The 19,911-nt window shown below is 31.9% G+C and overlaps 2 protein-coding genes across 4 annotated transcripts; one reads left to right on the forward strand and one right to left on the reverse strand.

The window, feature by feature from the left end:
- The first annotated feature begins 1,490 nt into the window (after positions 1 to 1,490).
- LOC114423913 lies at positions 1,491 to 3,111 on the forward strand. Its single transcript, XM_028390820.1, has 2 exons — positions 1,491 to 2,042; positions 2,286 to 3,111. The coding sequence occupies exons 1-2, from the start codon at positions 1,686 to 1,688 to the stop codon at positions 2,898 to 2,900; spliced, it is 972 nt and encodes a 323-aa protein (XP_028246621.1). The 5' UTR covers positions 1,491 to 1,685; the 3' UTR covers positions 2,901 to 3,111.
- Positions 3,112 to 10,387: 7,276 nt separating this feature from the next.
- On the reverse strand, positions 10,388 to 14,975 carry LOC114422266 (serine hydroxymethyltransferase 7-like). Of its 3 annotated transcripts, none has more exons than XR_003668657.1 (5): positions 13,703 to 14,960; positions 12,576 to 12,981; positions 11,610 to 11,711; positions 10,893 to 11,500; positions 10,388 to 10,557 (listed from the first exon to the last, which is right to left on the reverse strand). XR_003668657.1 is itself a non-coding variant. In XM_028388540.1 (5 exons), exons 2-5 carry the CDS (start codon positions 14,669 to 14,671, stop codon positions 11,277 to 11,279), a joined length of 1,701 nt encoding a protein of 566 aa, XP_028244341.1. In that variant the 5' UTR covers positions 14,672 to 14,697; positions 14,867 to 14,975; the 3' UTR covers positions 10,645 to 11,276. The 3 variants fall into 3 exon arrangements, 2 of the variants coding, with proteins under 2 accessions (XP_028244341.1, XP_028244342.1); XM_028388540.1 differs by lacking the exon at positions 10,388 to 10,557 and having other exon boundaries at positions 10,645 to 11,500; positions 13,703 to 14,697; positions 14,867 to 14,975; XM_028388541.1 differs by lacking the exon at positions 10,388 to 10,557 and having other exon boundaries at positions 10,645 to 11,500; positions 13,703 to 14,697; positions 14,814 to 14,960.
- Positions 14,976 to 19,911: the final 4,936 nt, after the last annotated feature.

The following is a 19,911-nucleotide window of genomic DNA, read 5'->3' on the forward strand; positions in this document are numbered from 1 at the left end:
ACAAAGACTATATTATCAACAAGTAGGGAATTTTTTATAATACAAGACCAATATTCGTGAATATTTGAATATGTGATATGGTTTCCTTTAAAGGTTGCATTTGCCCTTAAAATCGGACTAATCAAATGGAAAGAGCGATTAAAGTGTTGTCCTTTCTAGGTATACTTTGATTTCGTTTGTTGTTCTTAAATTCTGCAATGATTTGTTGAAATAAACCACAAAAAACGAATCTTCAACTTTGTTACACCGTACGAAAGTCACCAACAATACCTTTTTTTATCTATAGAGGATGAAGCTTTGTATTAATTTAATCCCATACTTCTATTACAATCTTGAATTTTTTTTAATATCTTTATTCTTACATTATCTTATACTGCTTTTTATCTTATTTCTGTGTTTGTATTTCTTAATTAATTTGTCAAAAATTCAAATTTTAATTAACCTCTTGTTTTTATGAAATAAATCGTAAAGATAAAAAAATTTATAAATATTTCCCAGGATAACAATTTTATACTAATATCATATACAGAAGAAAGAATTACATCATTCATAGCATTTAATACATTTTCTTCTTTTTTTTTCCATTCTAAACTTAACTGCGAATCTTTCTCTTTCCTTGTTAAAAGGTGCAGTCGCCAGAGAGGATTTTATTCAAGTTGTTATACACCTTTTGAGATGTGAAATGATGATTTTTGTTTCCATTATGCAAATTATTCATTAGTGAATATAATAATAATGTGAAAAATTTAGCTTCAGTTTGACTAGATTTGCTCGCCTCTGCAGATAAAGTGAAGATGATCATCTTCCAACTGGCAGATTTTGTTTGCAATATTATCTCGCTCAGTAACACAAACAAACCGAATTGTCTTGTTAAAGCCTTTGTTTGTGTATGTAAAAAGGATGGTCCATACAAGAAGACACATCACACCATATGAATGTGCTATCTAGAATCGTTGGCAACATGTTTGGCGTTATAGATTATATTATATTTCATGCAAATGAGTGTGATTTAATTTAATGCCTCTTATAGAATGTTGGGTTCTAAAGGAGAAAGAAGAATCTGCATAGTAATGTGTAAAATACTCAGTACACAGAACCCTATCATTCACTTCTCTTTTCAAAAGAAACAAAATGGAACTATGTACAAACTTTCTTTAAGAATACAAAACCAAAAAAGGTGCAGGGTGCGAGAAGAGGAGAGGATAAGGAAGAAGCCAAAGGGATAGCACAGCACAGCACTCAATCCAAAAGGGAACCAAATCAAAATGGAAAAATGAGAAGCAGAATCTTAGTCAAAGTAGTCAAACTTTAACCCCCCAAGGAACACAATCGAACATATATATCGTATACGAAGAGCTCCAAGATTGTTAATATTATTCCTTTCTACCACTTAACACCAAGTCCTTGAAGGAATATATAACAAACAAGGAAAAAAAGAGTTGTCAGGTAAATTGAAAAGAAACTTTACCTTATTTTATTTCATTTGTTCTGCTTTCATTCATTCCCTCCCTCTCTCTCTTTATATTAGCAGATTCCCAATCATCCCTTCCACTGTTTGGGAAACAACCATAATTGCACCCAACAGGACCATAGAAACCTGAGCTCCCAAGTTACCCACTTCTTTGATAGCCAATTATATATACATATATAAGTTCATCCATCAATCTCCATCAACTTGCAATTGCATGATGGGCTCTAACTCTTCTGTGAGTGGCTTCTACAACTTGCTCACACAAGGACTCAATGAACTCCACCAATCCTTCCTCTCCCACTCCTCCTTCATGTCATTCCAATTCCTTTCACAGGTCATCTCCTCTCTCCAATCCTTCCATTCCCAACTCACCATTTTGGTCCGCAAGCTTTGGTTGCCCGTTGGAGGCAAATGGTTGGATGAATACATGGACGAAAGCTCCAGGCTTTGGGATGCTTGCCATGTACTCAAGTCTGCCATTTCTGGAATGGAAAATTATTATTTAGCTGCCTCTAACATAGCTTCTTCTTTGGATGCTTACCATTATTTTACTCCACAACTTTCACGTCAGGTTCATATTTTTTTTTATCGTCAAATATTAATGGTTAGTTTCTTAGTTTTTTTGTTAACAAAAAGAATTAAACCCACAATTTTTCTCTCATTTTCTTCTTTCTTAATCATCCGACTAATACTATACACATGTTTTTTTTATATTACTGTTTATCATAGTGATTTCATTTGACTCAAGTAGGATTATTTTTTATGGAGGATACATATGTTTGATACGAAAAACTTGTTTAATAATGTAATACAGGTCATTCGAGCGATAAATGTTTGTCAAAGGGAGATTCTAGGATTGGAAGAGGAAAACAGGAGCTTGATGGAAACAAGGATTGAACCGTTGTCTCAATGTTTGATTCAGAACATCTCAATGGAATCCAAGTTAAACGGATTCAGTGGATTCCGAGGTGTTCTCTATGCAATGCGGAGTGTTAGTTCACTGCTTCTGATGATTCTGCTTAGCGGACTTGCGTATTGTTGGTCCTCCTCTTGCTTTCACCAAGGGTACGATGGGCACATGGTTTTTGGATCCACTGGCTTCATGGTTTCAATGGCAATACTGCAGCAGAAAGTGGCAGAGGAGATAGACCAGAATATTGAAGGGGGGCAGCCAGGGATTCTGCTGTTTGAGTTTCAAAAAGCAAAGAATGCCATGGAGGAACTAAAACTGGAGTTGGAGAGAATAGCAATAAGTTGTTATGAAGAAGGGCATGCTGATCATGAGATCCAAGAAAAAATTCACAACGTCAAGAGTTGCTTTGGGTTGTTGAGATGTGGGGTCGAGACTATAACGGGGCAACTTGATGATTTCTTTGATGAAATAGTAGAAGGAAGGAAGAAGCTTTTGGACATGTGCAGTCATAGGTAGAAAATCAAACATTTTTTTATCATACGCAGCCATATCAAGAGGAGAAAATAAATGAAGCAATATGTCATCCTCTTTTTTTTTCAACCACCATCATTAGGATTTTTAGCTTTCTTGTGGGATCCCGAGTTATTCCACAAGTTTCAGTCATTTAAGTCGATTATAAGACTAATTCTTGATTCAGAATTTAATCACACTTAAACCTCTTCATCCATCTTAAGAGTGTATTTTGTGGAATCAAACTCAAATTATCCTCCCACAACTTCAGTGTCTGTTGTCATCTCTTCTTACTTCAGTGTCTGTTGTCATCTCTTCTTTTATGCATTAATATTTGGTCTTTGTATTATTTTTTTTTTCAAATTTCCTAATTGACAGTCAAATTGACTGATCATTGATTAGTGAAATCTAGGCTATTTGTTAAGCCTTGAACAAGTTTCTAATAAAACCAAGGAAGAAAGTTTTGCAAGAGAAAAAAAATGTGATTCTTGCTTTGAAGAAAAGCAACATTACTACTATAGCATTATTCTTCCATACGAAACCGGAATATTTAAGAAGCTGGTGACTTCAAGAGAAAGAAACGGCTTTCTATACAAGGGGCAGTATTGTTTGGACAGGGAGAATGGAAGTGGCAAAAAAATTCGAAAGAAGATGGTATTTTGATAAGAGAAAATGGACTCTACATTCACACACAGTATAAAAATTATACAAATTATTTAAAATAATTTAAATAATGATAGTAGAAAACATACACAATTAGTGCATACATATTAAACTTTTTTTTGATAACGAGCTTCTTTTCCTTTATTTTTTGTTTTTTAGGGATTAAATGATGCTTTTTCTTTATCTTGCTGAATCAGAAAGCCGATAGCATATCTCAGTTGCTCATTTAAAAATATATCTCTGGAGTCAATGAGAATCTTTTTATGAAGCAACTAGACTAGACATCAGTTCTATTCTATTATGTTTCTGTTCACTCTATCACAATTTTGTATTCTAATGGTTGTGCAAAGTTATCTTGAATAAAGCCTTTAGATCTTGTGTATTGTCTGTTGGTGCATTTCGAAGTAGAAAATTATGTGGGGAAGAGATCTAGATTTTATATTAATTAGATATACTCAATTATAAGCCACCAATATTGGGTTAGCATGAGTAGTTTAGGTAATTTTAATCGGCCTCGGTTTTCAAGGGTAAAACAATCAAATACTCACCAATTAAAAAATATTTTCTATTAATTTTTATAAAGCAAAAAAGTCTAATATATTAAAAAATGTCACATATTGTTAAAAAGACCTCAAATATATCTCTCACATTTAAATTTTAAAAAAATATTAAAATTTATCTTAGATCTTATTTATCGTTAAAGTAGCTAGTCATGATTTTACTTAGCTCATGGGATTACATTTCATTGCCACTGCTATGCCAAAAACTTGAAAGCATGAAAATATGGTGGCATGGTCATGTTCAGGGGCGGATCCACGTTACAGTTAGCGAGTGCATTCAAACCCCATCATATCATCTTTGAAAAATTACATATAAATATAATAAATAAATATATTTTATCCCCTCTATATTTGAATTCATTGTTTCTAATTTCTTTCCCTCTTTTCATATAATAATAATAATAATTTTTTTATTTTTTAAATTAATTGTCCACCCTAATTTAGGATCTATCGGTCAGTGATTATGTTATCAACTTCTGACTAGCCTAAACCAATAAATAAGGTTAATCATATAACAAATTTTTATAATATTTTTTACAAATTTTCTCTCTTTTACATATATATATATATACCTTTTCTTTTCTGGACTTGAATCCTCTTCTGTCTCTCTATCTGTCTAATTCTTTTTTATTTCTCTACCATATGTCTTCCCTTTTTTTCATTGTTTCTCTCCTTTTGGTTTTGGTTTTGTTGGCTGCTTAATTTTATTGGGTAAATAACATTACATATCAACCACCCCCTCAATCTCAATACTTGTGAGTTGTGAAACCAGATTTACATGCTCTTTGTAATATTGAGTTAATGGCTAGAATGCAATTTTGAAACATGACTCAAATGATTACGTTGCTATATTGTATTGACTTTTAAAAAGGGGCATTGTAATTGTAAACAAGAGAAACAAAGGATTGTAGGGCAAACAAATGTGTAGTAGCCTTTCCGCAAATTAAAGGTTAACACAATCCGACATGGTTAAGACAGAGGAAGAGAAAAACTTTCTCCAAGAATTACTACACCCATAAAGCCTAAAGAAATATACTACGTGAAAACTACCCTTCAATTAAAGCTCTCTAGTCCCTAGCTAGGGTTAGGTTAGTTGATATCTCACTAGCTGATCTGTCTCTTCCGTTAAAGTCAAAAGTGGTTCCACATGGGAAAATAAGAAAGTGAAAATGATCAATGATTTTAACATAGAAAAGAGGATTGTGTTGCCTGCCTACTGGACAAAGAGAGAAACTCAGGAAACAAATCAAATGTTTTAATGAAATACCAAACTTCCCTTTTCACCTTTATGTGTCATCTCTTTCTTTTTTTTACCTCCTTGTTTGTCTATTTGTCTATTTCACATCTAAAGTAGCAAATGAACTAGTACAGTTAGTTTTAGTCTCAATAACTTACTCATTTTTTCTTTTCAAGTTAAAACAATTCCAAATTACATGATCAAACTCAATTAGTTAAATAATATGCGTAAATTACAATAAACTCACTTAGGCTAGAGTTTAATTAAAAAAGTCTAACTTAATTAGTTAAATATATTATATAAATTATTATAAATTTCTGTGTATATGTTTCCGATTCTTATATATACCTATAAAAAAATTCTATCAGTTCAACCTTTTCATTTGAATAAAAAAAATTTAAAAACTCTAAATTTCATATGCATTTATGGTGCTGAACATGGATTCCGCATTATCTTATATTGCTTAACCTGAACTCTGGATGAAAATATCAATATTTTTATAAAACTTAAAGGTTTCGCCTAGTCTCCTTATTGTACATAAGAAATAACATTTAAGTATAATCCTACAAGTTAAACGGTGTTGATCTCTCATCAAACAAATATGTTGATCTTTCAAAAGATAAATCAAAGACTTGATTCGCTTTCGAAATATCGAATGAATATTCAACCTTGTCATTACAGAGTTTCCCTTTAGCTGTCCTCAACGCAGGACAAGAATATGGTTAAATTTGTTATAGTTATTATAAGTTTTAGATAATTATTATAGAAGGCAATAAATTTATAATTTATGATGATTTGTAATTGAATGATAATTTGTTAGGGGTTTATGTTAATATTTTTCTAATTAATTGGACGAAGAAAGAGAATGATTTGGTTGCGTCAAAATGTAATTTTTAGATTAGAATTTCAAGTTTAGAAACAAGCTTTCAAGAAAGTAATACACAATTACATAAAACGACGAAAAAGAGCCTTGATTAAAGACAACAAAATCTTAAGAGAGGGGATGAATAGAAACACGACAAATTCTCTCTATAACAAAGATCCAAGCATAATCCCCTCAATGCCGACCCCAAGATGCATTTGTAAAGATAGTAAAACACGTTTTTGTCTTTAACAAGAAAATATCACAATAAGTGACAACTTTGTGACTCCATTAAAAAGTGTAATATGTGTTTATTTCACCTTGCTATAAGCATGAGTGGCAGACAGTATCACTTTTCACGACTCATAAGATTACCACGTCATTTTAAGGGTTTATTGTAAGTTTATTGAAATTTATGAAAATATATTACAAATTTTTAAATTTATTCCAATAAAAATTTTAGTGTAATTTATTTTAATAAATTTTATAATTAAATGTATGGTATAAATTTTTAATATATATATATATATATATATATATATATATATATATATATTTAACAGTCTGTTTGTTTTTGCAAACAAAGATAATTTGCGGGGATAAAATTGAGGGAGACTAGTTTGAGACTAGATTGGTTATTGACAGAGGTGAGAATTTTAAAATGAATAGGACTCACGGTACTATTTTTCTCTTTAATCTTTTTTTAAACAAAAAAAATAAGGAAGGAGGAACCAAGGAAAGTTAGCAGAAGATAACATCTCAACTACATTGACATCTCAATCTTGCCTGCAGCACCAAGGTTCTTCTCTCTAATCTCTCTCTTCATTTTTTTTATTATTTCTCTTCAATTAAACACACTTACTTTTAACGTTATTTCTCAGGGGACAAGTAAATTCTTTGTGTTTGGTGCACAAAGAAATCTAATCTAATATTATAAGTTTGTCCCATTTTATTAATTTTTTAATAATATGAATTTTATATTATTTTAATAAACAAAAGATGAATTTGTCATTAATGAGATAATAAGACATTATTGTCCTTTGACAACGTTAATGTCTTTTTTGCCCGTTAAAATTGAAAGAGAATCGTTAAATATCAACTTGTATTAAACAGATTTTGCCATTATTAAACCATTACCATCGAATACACAAGACACTAATGGAGTCTTTCACTTAAATTTTTGCGTCTTTGGTGACTGACTTTACAAGGAGCGTGTTCATGAAACTTAAAATATGTTGTTTTTTGGGAAGCATATATATATATAGGTGACCTAGCTGAGTGGTGTGGTATGTATGTGGAAAAGACAAATGACAGATCCATTATGGTGGCGTTAGTGAAGAAGAAGAAAGGAGGATGAGGCTGAGGAGCTTCATTCATACATATATAATAATCAGACCAAATGGTAACAGAGATAATAATATCAGACAAAAGGCACTTTCTTCTTGTATAGTGCGATTCCCATGAGAAGCTTTTTCAAATTAAATCGTCTCTCTCCATCATTGTTTCCAACTGGTCATTTCACATCGCCAACAAAGGAAGGAATCTCACTCTATATCACTAACGTACATGTTTATGTTTATGTGATTATGTGAAGGAACCATCAGCCAAGGACACTTATCTATTTTAACGTAGTACAACAATATTCGCCTCATCAACAACAACTCCATCCAATTCAGAATCACACATTGTTATTATTATATATGTGTGCTTCTGCAAAACACTGCACAGCTTTATTCCATTGCTACCCATATATATAATTAACTCTATTGTTTAGTCGTGAACTTCATCATAAAATTCTCACGTTACAACCACCTGTTTGTGAGAAGGAAATTTGCATTTACTTTTGCCAAAGGGGATTATAATGCATGTTTTAGAAATCCAGTGCAAAATAACTTTTTGAGGCAAAAATCATTTTGTCAACGGATCAACTTGCTTACTTTTATTTTAATTTTTTTTTTATCTATTGAATTTGCATTAAAATATGTGTCATAATAATTTTAACCACAAATCAAGCATACACTAAATTAGAAAGTGTTACATGTGTGAAGTAAATTAAAAGTTTTATTTAATAGTTTAAGTAAATTCTTAAAGGCTATGTTAAAAAATTTCTCCTTGTACATGATATTGACATATCAAAATTTTGAATTATAATTCCAATAAATTCCTAATTTAACATGAATATAATTTATAACAGATATTTCCTTTTACAAATTCATACTTAGCCGGAAGACTGTGGTGACCTTGTTTATGCATGTAATAGTGAGAGATCACTAACGACAATGCAAGTGGATGAAACTTAAGATCCGAAAAACAAACATATGCGTGAAAAAAATATTTGTTCCTTTCAATTCAAGTTGTCTTCATTTATACCATTTACAACACCTCCCATCTTAAAAGTATTAGGTCCCTATATTCCTCAGCTAAATTTGAACCAATTAATTATGTTTTGAGAAAACAGACATTTTAGTTCTTAGAAAAAGTTCTTAGAAATTGTGAAGCATTGTCATAGTAGTCTTTAAAATTAAAAAATGTAAAATAAATCACTAAAATTATAAGTCATTTCATTTAAGTCTTCAAATTTAACAATTTATTGTTATTTTGATTCATGAGCATATGTTAATATTATCTAAGTGACAGGTTACAATTTATTGTTATTTTGACTCAAGTAACAGGTATTGAACTAATGTAAGTGACAGGTTACAATTTCTGAGACTTTTTAGGCATTTTTTTTTTTTACCTAAGGACTAGTGTAACAACATCCATTTCTTTTGTCGTTGTAGTTTTTTTAGTTCTTTTAAAACATATATTTTTTTAAAATGGTTCTTATAATTTCTGTTTTTTTAGTCGCTAAGGGTATGTTTGGATATACAAAAATTGGAATGGAACATATAGAAAAGGATGGACATGATCAATCCATTCCATTTCATTGTTTAATCTTAATTACAACTCATTAGTCTCTTAAAGATAATATATTTAAAATAAGAATAATATAGGAGTTAAAAATTATAACCCATTCCCTTTCGTCCTTTTTCCAAACAATAAAATAAAAAATTTATTATATAATATTACAGAGAATATTTTGAAAGAAAAAAAATATAAAGATCAAAAGTATAAAAAGAAATGTGTATTTTTTAAGGGAAAAAAATGATTAAACCGCACTTTTATATCTAGAATTAGAAGGGTGAGGAAGTCGGGAGGTGAAGAGAAGGCAAAGGAATCAAATGCTCCTTGTCCTACGTCCTACCCTACACGTATTCAAGTGTAAAGCATCAACAAACATCATTTGACGATCATGATTCATGTTCATGACCTACAGAGTTCCCAGTCATTCTCCTTCCAGGTTTCTAAATATATAACTTTTTTTCAGTTTTATTTGTCTCATTTTATATAAAAAAAATTCAAATTATCTATTTTATTAATTATTTTTTTTACCAAAATATTTTTATTACTTTAATAAATATTATATATTTAAAAGATAAATGCAATCAAGTGAAAAAAAGAAAGATTATGAGTTTCAATAAATTTAAGGTAATTTTAGTAAAATAATATAAATTCTTAATAAATTTAATATTAATAATTATATTAATCAATTTTCTTAAAAATGTGTGAATTAATTAAAAGAATGACGAAAGAGTATCCTTTTCTCTCAATTTTGACCTAAATAATGCGAACTTTGCTGCTACGACGATGATTATTATTAGCCGTGATGACATGCATGTTGACAATGATTCAATAAACAAACAGCTTCAAAGCCTACAAAGTAGCTTTCATAGCATCTCTTATTTGAGTCAGAATTATATCTTGCTAATTAAGCCTCGTCTACGCATGAAATCAATTGTCGAATCCTACCAAGTACAATTTTAAGAATATTATTTCTACCGCCATAAATTAGTTGCCCAACCCCTCCTACCAAATTTGTTTCAGCTTTAAATATATGTCAAAAATTTGTTTTTGAGTTAATTTTTATATTTAAAAAAATATAAATTTATGGCTCGTTAATAAGATAAATTATTTGTTCTTACTAGAATATCAATAGATCTTCCAGAGGCATAAGACTAATATATGTAGATCTTTTTTCATTATTCAAAATTCACAATAATTCTAAACTCGCCAGATAAAAAATTAAAACCCACATTTTTAGTAAGTCATACGTGAATTTAAATCAATAATTAAAAAAAAAAAACTAAATTGGATAGTGTATTTTGGAAAGAGTAATAAAATAATCTATTGCATAACATGCATATAATACCGATCACAGAATATGCGACATTCTTACATTATCAAGTGAGATAAAAGATGATGCCACGATCCAACCCAAGCTTTGATGGTTTGAGAAAATATCTGCAAACCACAAAGCCGTGAGAGAAAGTGACGGTTTAATTCCCAAGAATACAATAGGCATCAAGTAACTCAAACGCTTCTGAAATATGTTTCATTCCCAACTACCTTTCTTTTTGAGGGAAAAAAATATAATTTTGCAAAATAATACAAGGATACAAAGCAATCACATATTTACCACATCAAAACTATATATATTTAATAATTAACACGGCAAGGTACTGACGAAAATGAGTACAGATATGATCCCAAAAAGGGGGAAATATATAGCAAAAAATAGGATTAATAGCATAGCTTTCAGCATCAAACATCAGCTAAAAGAATTCAAAGTGTCTAACCTTTATCAGAGTAATTATTTTCTGCAGATTCACCAGAAGAATTCTGTACTCGGGTTGGTTGATCAAGAATCCCTGTTCCAACACCTATAATGGCTTGACTTGATGCATTCAGCTGGGATGGTGCAGCCTCCAAGGTAGGAACAAGATACTTGATCACCATAAGAAACCTCAACAGCAGTACGGAAGTACCTACTTTCGTACTGTCTTGTACCAGATTGCAACTCTGCAACATGTGAAAACCTGACAGCTGCATACAATGCAGAGAGGAGAGAAGCTCCACAAAATATATGCACAATATGTGCTTTTGTAAAAAGCAGGGACAACAACCCACCATTGTTGAATATGTAAATAATCAATAATGGCAATTCACCAGCCACTTCATGTTCAAATGTCAAAACCCGGCATGGCAAACTGAGTTGCAAAAGCTTCAACCCGTGCCCGGAGCTCAACAATGTCCCTATGGCTCTCAAGTCCCTTCAATGTTGTCTTCTGCAATTTCCCATGCTCCCTCTGCAGTATGCTTGCAATTTGTGCAGCTCTAATGAGAAATTCAGCCATTGTCTCAAAATCAGCTTCCAGACATCCTCTTGACGTCATGGCAGGGGTACCTGAGTAACAAATACAACATAAAAATCTGCCTCGGGAGAAAGTACACCCAATTAAATATTCCAAGCATGCAAAGCATAAAAGATTTGAGCATAATAAACTATTACTCACCTACTCTTACACCTCCAGGAATTATAGTTCCATTGTCGCCAAAAATAGCAATTTTATTCAAAGTAATATGACATGTTTCACATACCTTCTCATAAAACTTACCTACAAGCACAAAAAAAATGAAGCTTAGTGTTAGAGCCTGTTACCATATACCAAAAAAAAATTCATTGATTGTCCAGCTTGAACAATAGGATTCAAGCATAAACTCAAAGCAAAAGTCTACCAGACAACCACAACACCAGCAATGTTCTACTGAAAATTAATATTTGGTGGTGAAGTGCCTAAAAGAGTTCAAAAAATAATAGTAAAGATGACAATGCTAAGGTGTTTTGCTAACATTATAGATATCCAGAACAAATGTATGGGAGAAATATCAAGTTTCACCAACTTAGGAGAAATATAATGGGACTCACTTAAGTTGGTTTCAACGTGAGAAAAACAACAGTGGAGGTGCTTCTAAGAAAAGTGGATCAAATGTAATCAATTAAAAAGGGTACGAAGCACCAACGAAAATATTGAGAAATACCATGGCAAAAAGACATTGCCATCAATGGTTTTACCCAAAAAAAAAATGTTTTTTAGAGCCTAATGGTGTTGATCGATGCATGTAGCAAACTTCCTCTGATGAGATAAGAATTGATCATATAATTGACTTTATATTTCATTATAAGAATGGGCAAAAAGACATTGGTCACCTTGTCTCTATAAAGCACATGCCCTGCTACAGGGTCACACCTAGGACGTTTTGGGGGAAAGCCTAGGAAGCCCCTATTCTTTCTATAAAAATCCATATGCCCATCTTGATATGTAAATGTGAAGGCATAAAATGTCAAAGAATCTAGTTGAGTCTAATGCAATGTGTAGCCAACATGTAAACTAGTTGAGTCTAATGGACACATAGACATTAAACAGATAAAAAAATCAATTAGCAATATATCATAAAAATATGGCATGCTCATACAATACCTGTCAATCCCAGGGGCCTTAAATCCCAAAGTATTAAATGGTTGTCTGTACCCCCAGTTACTAGACGGCATTTTCTTCTCAGTAAAGCACATGCTAAAGCTTGGGCATTCTTCTTCACCTGCTGCATGTATGCCTTATACTCAGGAGTAGCCACTTGTTTTAAAGCTATAGCAAGCGCAGCAATGTGGTTATTGTGTGGCCCCCCTTGCATCGATGGAAAAACAGCAAAATTTATCTTTTCTTCAAAGTCATATTGATCACTTTCATGTCCCTGACTTAGAAGAATCCCTCTGTTCCTTGGCTTTGTACCTTTCCGATAAAAAATTATGCCTCCCCTTGGACCTCGAAGACTCTTGTGAGTTGTTGAAGTAACAATGTCACAATAATCAAAAGGATTCACACATTCCTGCAAAGACAACAACACCATACTATTAAAGCAAATGATGAGCATTTCTTCAAAATTGAAGACAAATTGGTTATTGGATATTTTCCCAAGAGACAATAGTGGACTAATCCAGCCTTATCTATAAAGGCCAGAATATGACCTTGTATTTAAGTTTAAAAGTGAAAAAAGACACAATAGCATCACTTGTCAAAAACTAAATAGAATTTTCACAGTCCATGATCCAGATGTCTTATAAATCATAAAGGAACTCTGACATCAATCATCAATCAATTGATTAAAATTATAATCTCACTAAGCTTTCTGAATTAGTGCAACTTAAAAGAAGAAAAAATCAAAATCCAATCAAATCAAATCTTAAGCAGAAACCCAAATAGCCTTTACAGGAATTAAAAGATTAAAAAAAAAAAAAGCGAAGAGAGTTGCAACAAAAAGTCCAAAACCAGCACTCAATGTCGTTCGGACAATATAACTAAGTAGGATAGCCATGACCAGCAAGAACATGAAAGAAGGGGTTGTCATCATTTACACAAAATGAGCAACCATTGGAGGACAACAATGAACTTCTGTAGCTTAGGGATAAAATGGAAAAGAAAAATTGGCAACAGTCATAACATAAGTAACGCATAAAATTAATGTAGTGACACATCAACAAACACAAATTTTCACAAGCAACAACCATGAACAACATATAAAGGTTTAGGACGACGAAAATATTTCACACCTTGGCTGCAATTATGCCACTAATCTGCGCCATGTCACACAACAACACAGCTCCACACTTATCCGCAATGTGCCTAAACCTGGCATAATCCCACTCTCGAGGGTAGGAGCTGCCACCACAAATAAGTATCTTGGGGCGAAAATCAAGCGCCCTTTCCTCGAGCTTATCGTAATCAATGTAACCAGTTTGAGGGTTCACCTTGTAGGGCAAGCTCTCAAAGAAAATGGAAGCACCAGAAACTTTCTTCCCATTGGGAGTATAGTAACCGTGACTAGTGTTCCCTCCAGAAGGAGTATCCAGCCCCATGATACGATCACCAGGCAGCAACAAGCCGGTGTAAACAGAAAAATTAGCAGAGGTACACGAATATGGCTGCACGTTCACCCCCCAACACTTGGGGTCGAGGCCGAACGCGTTCAAAGCGCGTTCGCAACAGAGAGTTTCGATTTCGTCTATGTACTGATTCCCGCCGTAGTAGCGCGAGCCGGGCATTCCCTCGGAGTACTTGTTCGTCAAGTGGCTCCCCAACGCTTCCATCACGGCCCTGCACACGAAATTCTCGGAGGCTATGAGTTCGATCCCGCAAAATTGACGCTTCTTCTCTTTTTCCATTATCTCGTGGATGTCGGGATCAGCGATGGAGAGGGGTTGGCAGCCCCACGCGCGCACGGCGGCCTTACGCGCGTCGAGATCGGGTTCGACGGAAACCCTCTTGGCGGCGGCGGCGGAGGAGGAGGAGGAGTCGCAATCTCTTCGCCTCTTGAGGCACATTGAGTGGCCTAGAATGCGAAACTCCTCGACTTCTTTGTCGTCGTCGTCGTCGTCCGATTCGACATCTAGGTTGTTGCCGTTCTCCGTCTGCGGTTCCATGAGCTGCAGCGGCACCGGCGGGTCGGAGCGGCGAGGCGGAGAGGCGTGGGAGGAAGAGAATCCGAGGGACAGGTTGGATTGAGGGTGAGAGAGGTCCATGGAGGAAGCAGCAGAAGAAGAAGATACTGAAACGATAGGATAGGTTAATTGATTAATCCCAACGAAGAAGAAGAACGATGAAGAATAGGGATTGTGAGGGGAAGGAAGAAGAGAAGGTCATTGAAATTGGGAAAGCCCTAACCCTAATTAGGAATTGGGAGGCGTGGGTTCGACGGAGGGAGGAAGGGGATGTACCTGGACGCTGCTGCTGCCTGCTTTGCTTTGCTTGTGAATTGTGAATGTGAAAGAAGAAGTCTTCTTCCGATTCTGTGTTGTGTCTTTTATTTATTTTTTTATTTTTAAATCTTTGGAAATCACAATCATATCTTTCAAGGATTCTTCCCTAATTCTTTCAATCAATCCAGCCACAACTTGATTGAAAGTAATTTTTTTTTTTTTAATAACAACAATTCTTACTAAATAAATGACGTCCATTTTACTTGCTTTTTAAGTTTTTTATCAACTGAAAAGGGTATTTGACTTTGAAGGTTCCATAAATAAGTTTTTTTAATAATTTTTAAAAAAAATTAAATGCTACTTCAATTAATATTTTTTTTATTTTTTTATTTTTATTTGTAATGTATTTATTAAATTTATTGATTATCCTTTTTAAATATATTATTTATTATTTTTCTATCATTTTTTATTTTTTTAGTTATTTTAATAAATAATTTCACCGAACGATTATAATTTATTAAATTTATTAACCTGATTTTTTAACTTCCAATTATCAAATTTTAACTTTCAATTACCCTTAACTTAGTTAGTTTGGCAAACATAATCATAAGTAGTTGTTATAGGATTATATTTTCATTCAATATAAATTATTATGGATGATAAGATTATAAGTTGTTGATTAACATATGTAAAATTATTTTTAATTGATTGCTAATATATTTTTTTATATTGATAATGCAGAAAAATAAATTCTAAAATTTATGTATATCACTTGATTAATTTTTTAAGGGAATATTGCTCTTTTAGTTTCTATAGGTGTAGAAACTTTATCTTTTAGTAGTTTTGAAGAGACATGTTTTTTAGTCTTACAAACACTTTCAAATCCTTTTGTTCTATACGTTTGTTATCCCTAGAAAAGACATAATCTTATATTCTATCATCATTTAGTTAGGTCCGGACGGAGGAGACATGCAAAAATTATTCCCATGGACTAGAAATATCGAATACATTTTCACTGACAGCTTCACGATTCTCTCGCTGTTTATTCATGATATGTGCTTAATTTTTTTCAATCTCGCAAATTTAATTTCTGTCCAATTAGTGTTCTCACGATTTGATTTAGTAAGTTTCATTCCAATGTTTTAGGATAATTTTTGTTTTTCCTCCTACGCTCTTTTTTAATAGGAAATTCATGTTTCTCTATCAATTATCATTAGATTTTAGTGAGATTAGCGAGTAAGATTTGAGCTTTCTTTTTGTTTTGAGGGTTCCTTGCATTTCTTTTCTAGTGGGCTGAATTTCGGAGATGATGCCGACATGGAATTCAATCTCGTACAAAAGCATTTGTGTCCCTATCATGAAAGAGAGGATGGCAGAAGTTTGGACCCAGGAGTTTTGATAAGCACATGTTAATTTTGGGTGCTATCAAGAATGGAGAAAACCTTATCAATGTCCCCCTTTTCTCTATTCCCTTCTGGATTCAGATACATAACCTGCCAGTAGGTTTCATGTCACAGGTAGTGGGTGAAAACCTGGGAAACTTTATTGGTAGCTTTCTTGAATATGACGACAAGAGTAATTCAAACTTCCAAAGAGCCTTCATGCGCGTCAAAGTTATGGTGGAGACGCAACTGAACTGCAGTTCAAATATAGGCGTCTGGGTCCTTATTGTTATCTTTGTGGCTTCATGGGCCATGTGGATGAATTATGTGCCAAAAGAATTGCCTTGGTGAATGATTATGTTAGCTGGAACTGAGGACCGAAATTTCATTTTTGGGGACTTCAACAACCTCCTTTCCTATGACCACAAAGCTAATTTGGAAATTCACTCATAGTGGAGATCTATAAAGCACGGACACCACAATCTCTTATCGTGTCCGGTGTCTAACACGCGTCCGTGTCAATATCCGATACCGACATGTCGATGTCAGTGCTTTATAGGTGGAGATTGCAGTGTTCGCTCATCTTACCACAATGTAATAGAAAAACATGCTGGAAATTGATCATCTCAAGACTAATGGTAATTGGAAGGCCATTTGGAACTTAAACTTACCTCCAAAAATCAAGCATTTCTTTTGGAGGACTCTTCGTGGATGTCTGCAAGAGCGAAGCTGATGTTCAGTCTTGGTCTCCACCAGTGAATGGTACATTAAAATGCAATTGTGAAGCAACCATATTCAAGGAACATCAATCTTTTGGTGTTAGTATGTGCCTTCGTGATTCAAATGGTACATTTCTCAAGACTCAAACCATTTACGCGTCATGAGTGGGTTCATGAGATGCAGCTACATAACCTTGTCTTCGAAACAGATTGCAAGACACTTCACGATAACCTTCAATCAGGCACCAAGGGTTCATCTGATTTTTACAGAATCTTGGCTGAAAGTAAATGTTATTTTTAGTTAATTACAAACTCTCAGGTGAGTTTAATTCCAAGAAATGTTAATCTTGTGGCTCATAAGCTAACAAGACATCAAGATTTTTTTTTCAGGCTCTCATGTTTTTTATTATATTCCCACACATGTACTTCATAATATCCTTAATGATATGAAACAAGTATATTTATCAAAAAAAAAATTGTCAGATCATCAAAGAATTTAGTCAAATAATATGTATTTTTTATAGTGATTTTCAATTCTTAGTATATGATATCAACTAATTTGAATAAATAAAGAATTAAAAAATAATTTACAAAAAAAAAAAATACACCTGATTGTTTGATCAAACTCTATGATCACATTACAAATTCCAGACTATTAAACCTCAGTGTACTCCTAATGTATATAATCCCATCCCTCTTTCTAAAATCATACTTGTCTTTTAGATTAGATTACGATTTTTCTTATGCATAATTGTCGGATCTTACAACACTCTCATAAGTTATAATCCCTCTCATACCCGTGAGATAGCACAAAGCATACTTAAATCAAAATTAATATATATGTCAAATTAGAATTAATATAAATGTTGATACAAAATAATATAACATTTTTTTAAAACATAATAACATAACATATTACAATATATTAAGGTTATGTTTTAAAAAAAGTAGTTGAAAAGTTAGTTAAAAACTGAAAAAATTAGTTGATAGTTGAAAATTTATCTTTTTGAAACATAAGTGTTTGACAACATTATCGGTTAAAGTAGTTGAAAAATATAAAATTATAAAAATGATAAAAAAAAATAATAAAAGTTTACCTTAAATAAAAAAAGATTAAAAAGAAGATCTGATAAATATTTAAAGACAAAAAGGAAGTAAATATAAAAAAAAGTTAAAAATTAATATTTTAAAGAACATTACTTCAATCTGCGTGTAAAAAATACTAAAAACTACTAAAAAAATCATGTTCACTAACCAGTCAATTAACTTTTTAGCTAATAAAAAAATTAGAAATTAACTAAAATGTATTTTCAAATACATTCTAAATTTTTATTATTCCAAAAATATTTTTTTCAAGGAAACACAAATTTGTTAACAAAATAAATAATGGAATTACCTGTGCCTAGAAATACAGGGAAAACATGATTTTATTGTATATTTTGTCAATGGAATAATATTTTCATTGTGTAATTTTTTGACACCTTTTTTACACAAACGGAAACACATTTTTATTTATCAAATACATATAAAAATGTGGTTTCACTTTGTTTTGCTCAACAGGAATTTATTTTTCAGTTTGTTATTTTTTTTAATGATTTTTTTAATTAATTATAGATATAAAATATTTTTTAAAAGCAATCAAATTAATGGTGATATAAATGATTTTTTGAAATTAATTAAGATATATCTTTTAAAAAAAATAAGAATTAAGATATAATTTACTTTTTTCAATAGTAGTTAGTATCATATAGAATAACTTTTTTAATTAAAATCGATTTAATTACATAGAAATTATCATTTATGAAAGTAATGGAATTAATTTCGTATGAATTACCTTTATTAATAATAACCAAATTAATTCCCATACTAAATTGTATCATAATTAAATTAATTAAAGTTAAAAAGGGTAATGTGTGTTATCATAGACTATAATTTAAATTAAAAGGCTAATTATATAACAATTAATTCTATATTTTTGTAAAAAAAAAACAATTAATTCTATTACTATTTTTTTATATACTAAAAATAGCTTATCTGCTTATGGCATGGAAACATGATGAAAAACATTTAGAATAGATAAAGACGGGGTTACCCCTGTTAAAGCATTAGCAACACCATTTCCTTACCTCTTGAAAAAAAAAAACCTTATAAGATCGATGAAAGGATAAAATATGTTTGAAATTCTTTTAAAATTTAAAAATTATTTTTTTCTCATAATTTTGTTTATATTAATTTGATTCATGTAAAAATAAAATATTTTTTAAAGGTCCTTATTGATAAGATTAACTGTTATTTTGTGTTACTAACATACTTACATGTGTAATTTAATTACAAATGAATTAAATAACTTGTGACAGCTAAAATCCCCACAAAATGATTAAACAATTTATGATGGTTAATCCCCTAAAAAGTTTGTAATTTTTTATCACTGTGTGATTTTCTCGCACTTCTTGATGAGATTAGGGATGGAAAAGATGAAATAAAAGTGGGTTTCAGCATCTTCTCAATATGTTTGAAAAGGTAAAGAAAAAATAATTAAGTATGTTAAGCACATCAAGAAATTATCTAACAAAATTATTATTCGAGACCAATAAATTTATTTTTTGGGGAAACAATTTAATACGAAATATTTTAGTGAGACCCTAAACATATTTTTGCCTTGACTAAAAGATAACAACCTCTCACTCTTTTACAATAACTACAATTTCTGATTCATCTTGCACTGATTTATTGACTTTATCGACAATGGTCTTGCAGTCTATCTCAAACATTAACAGGACATGTTGCAAATACATGACAAGTTGTTTTTATATTTGTTTCACACAAGGGATGAATGGTTGAGCATTCAACTCCTCTACTCCTCAATTAGACCTTGTAATCTCGACAAGCTCTCCATAGTAAGGTTTTCACAAGTGGGGGAATCTTCATTCTCCAAATCAAATTCCAGTCACATTCAATTTTA

The sequence above is a fragment of the Glycine soja genome, chromosome 8 (assembly GCF_004193775.1).
Source record: "Glycine soja cultivar W05 chromosome 8, ASM419377v2, whole genome shotgun sequence".
NCBI classification, from domain to species: Eukaryota; Viridiplantae; Streptophyta; class Magnoliopsida; order Fabales; family Fabaceae; genus Glycine; species Glycine soja.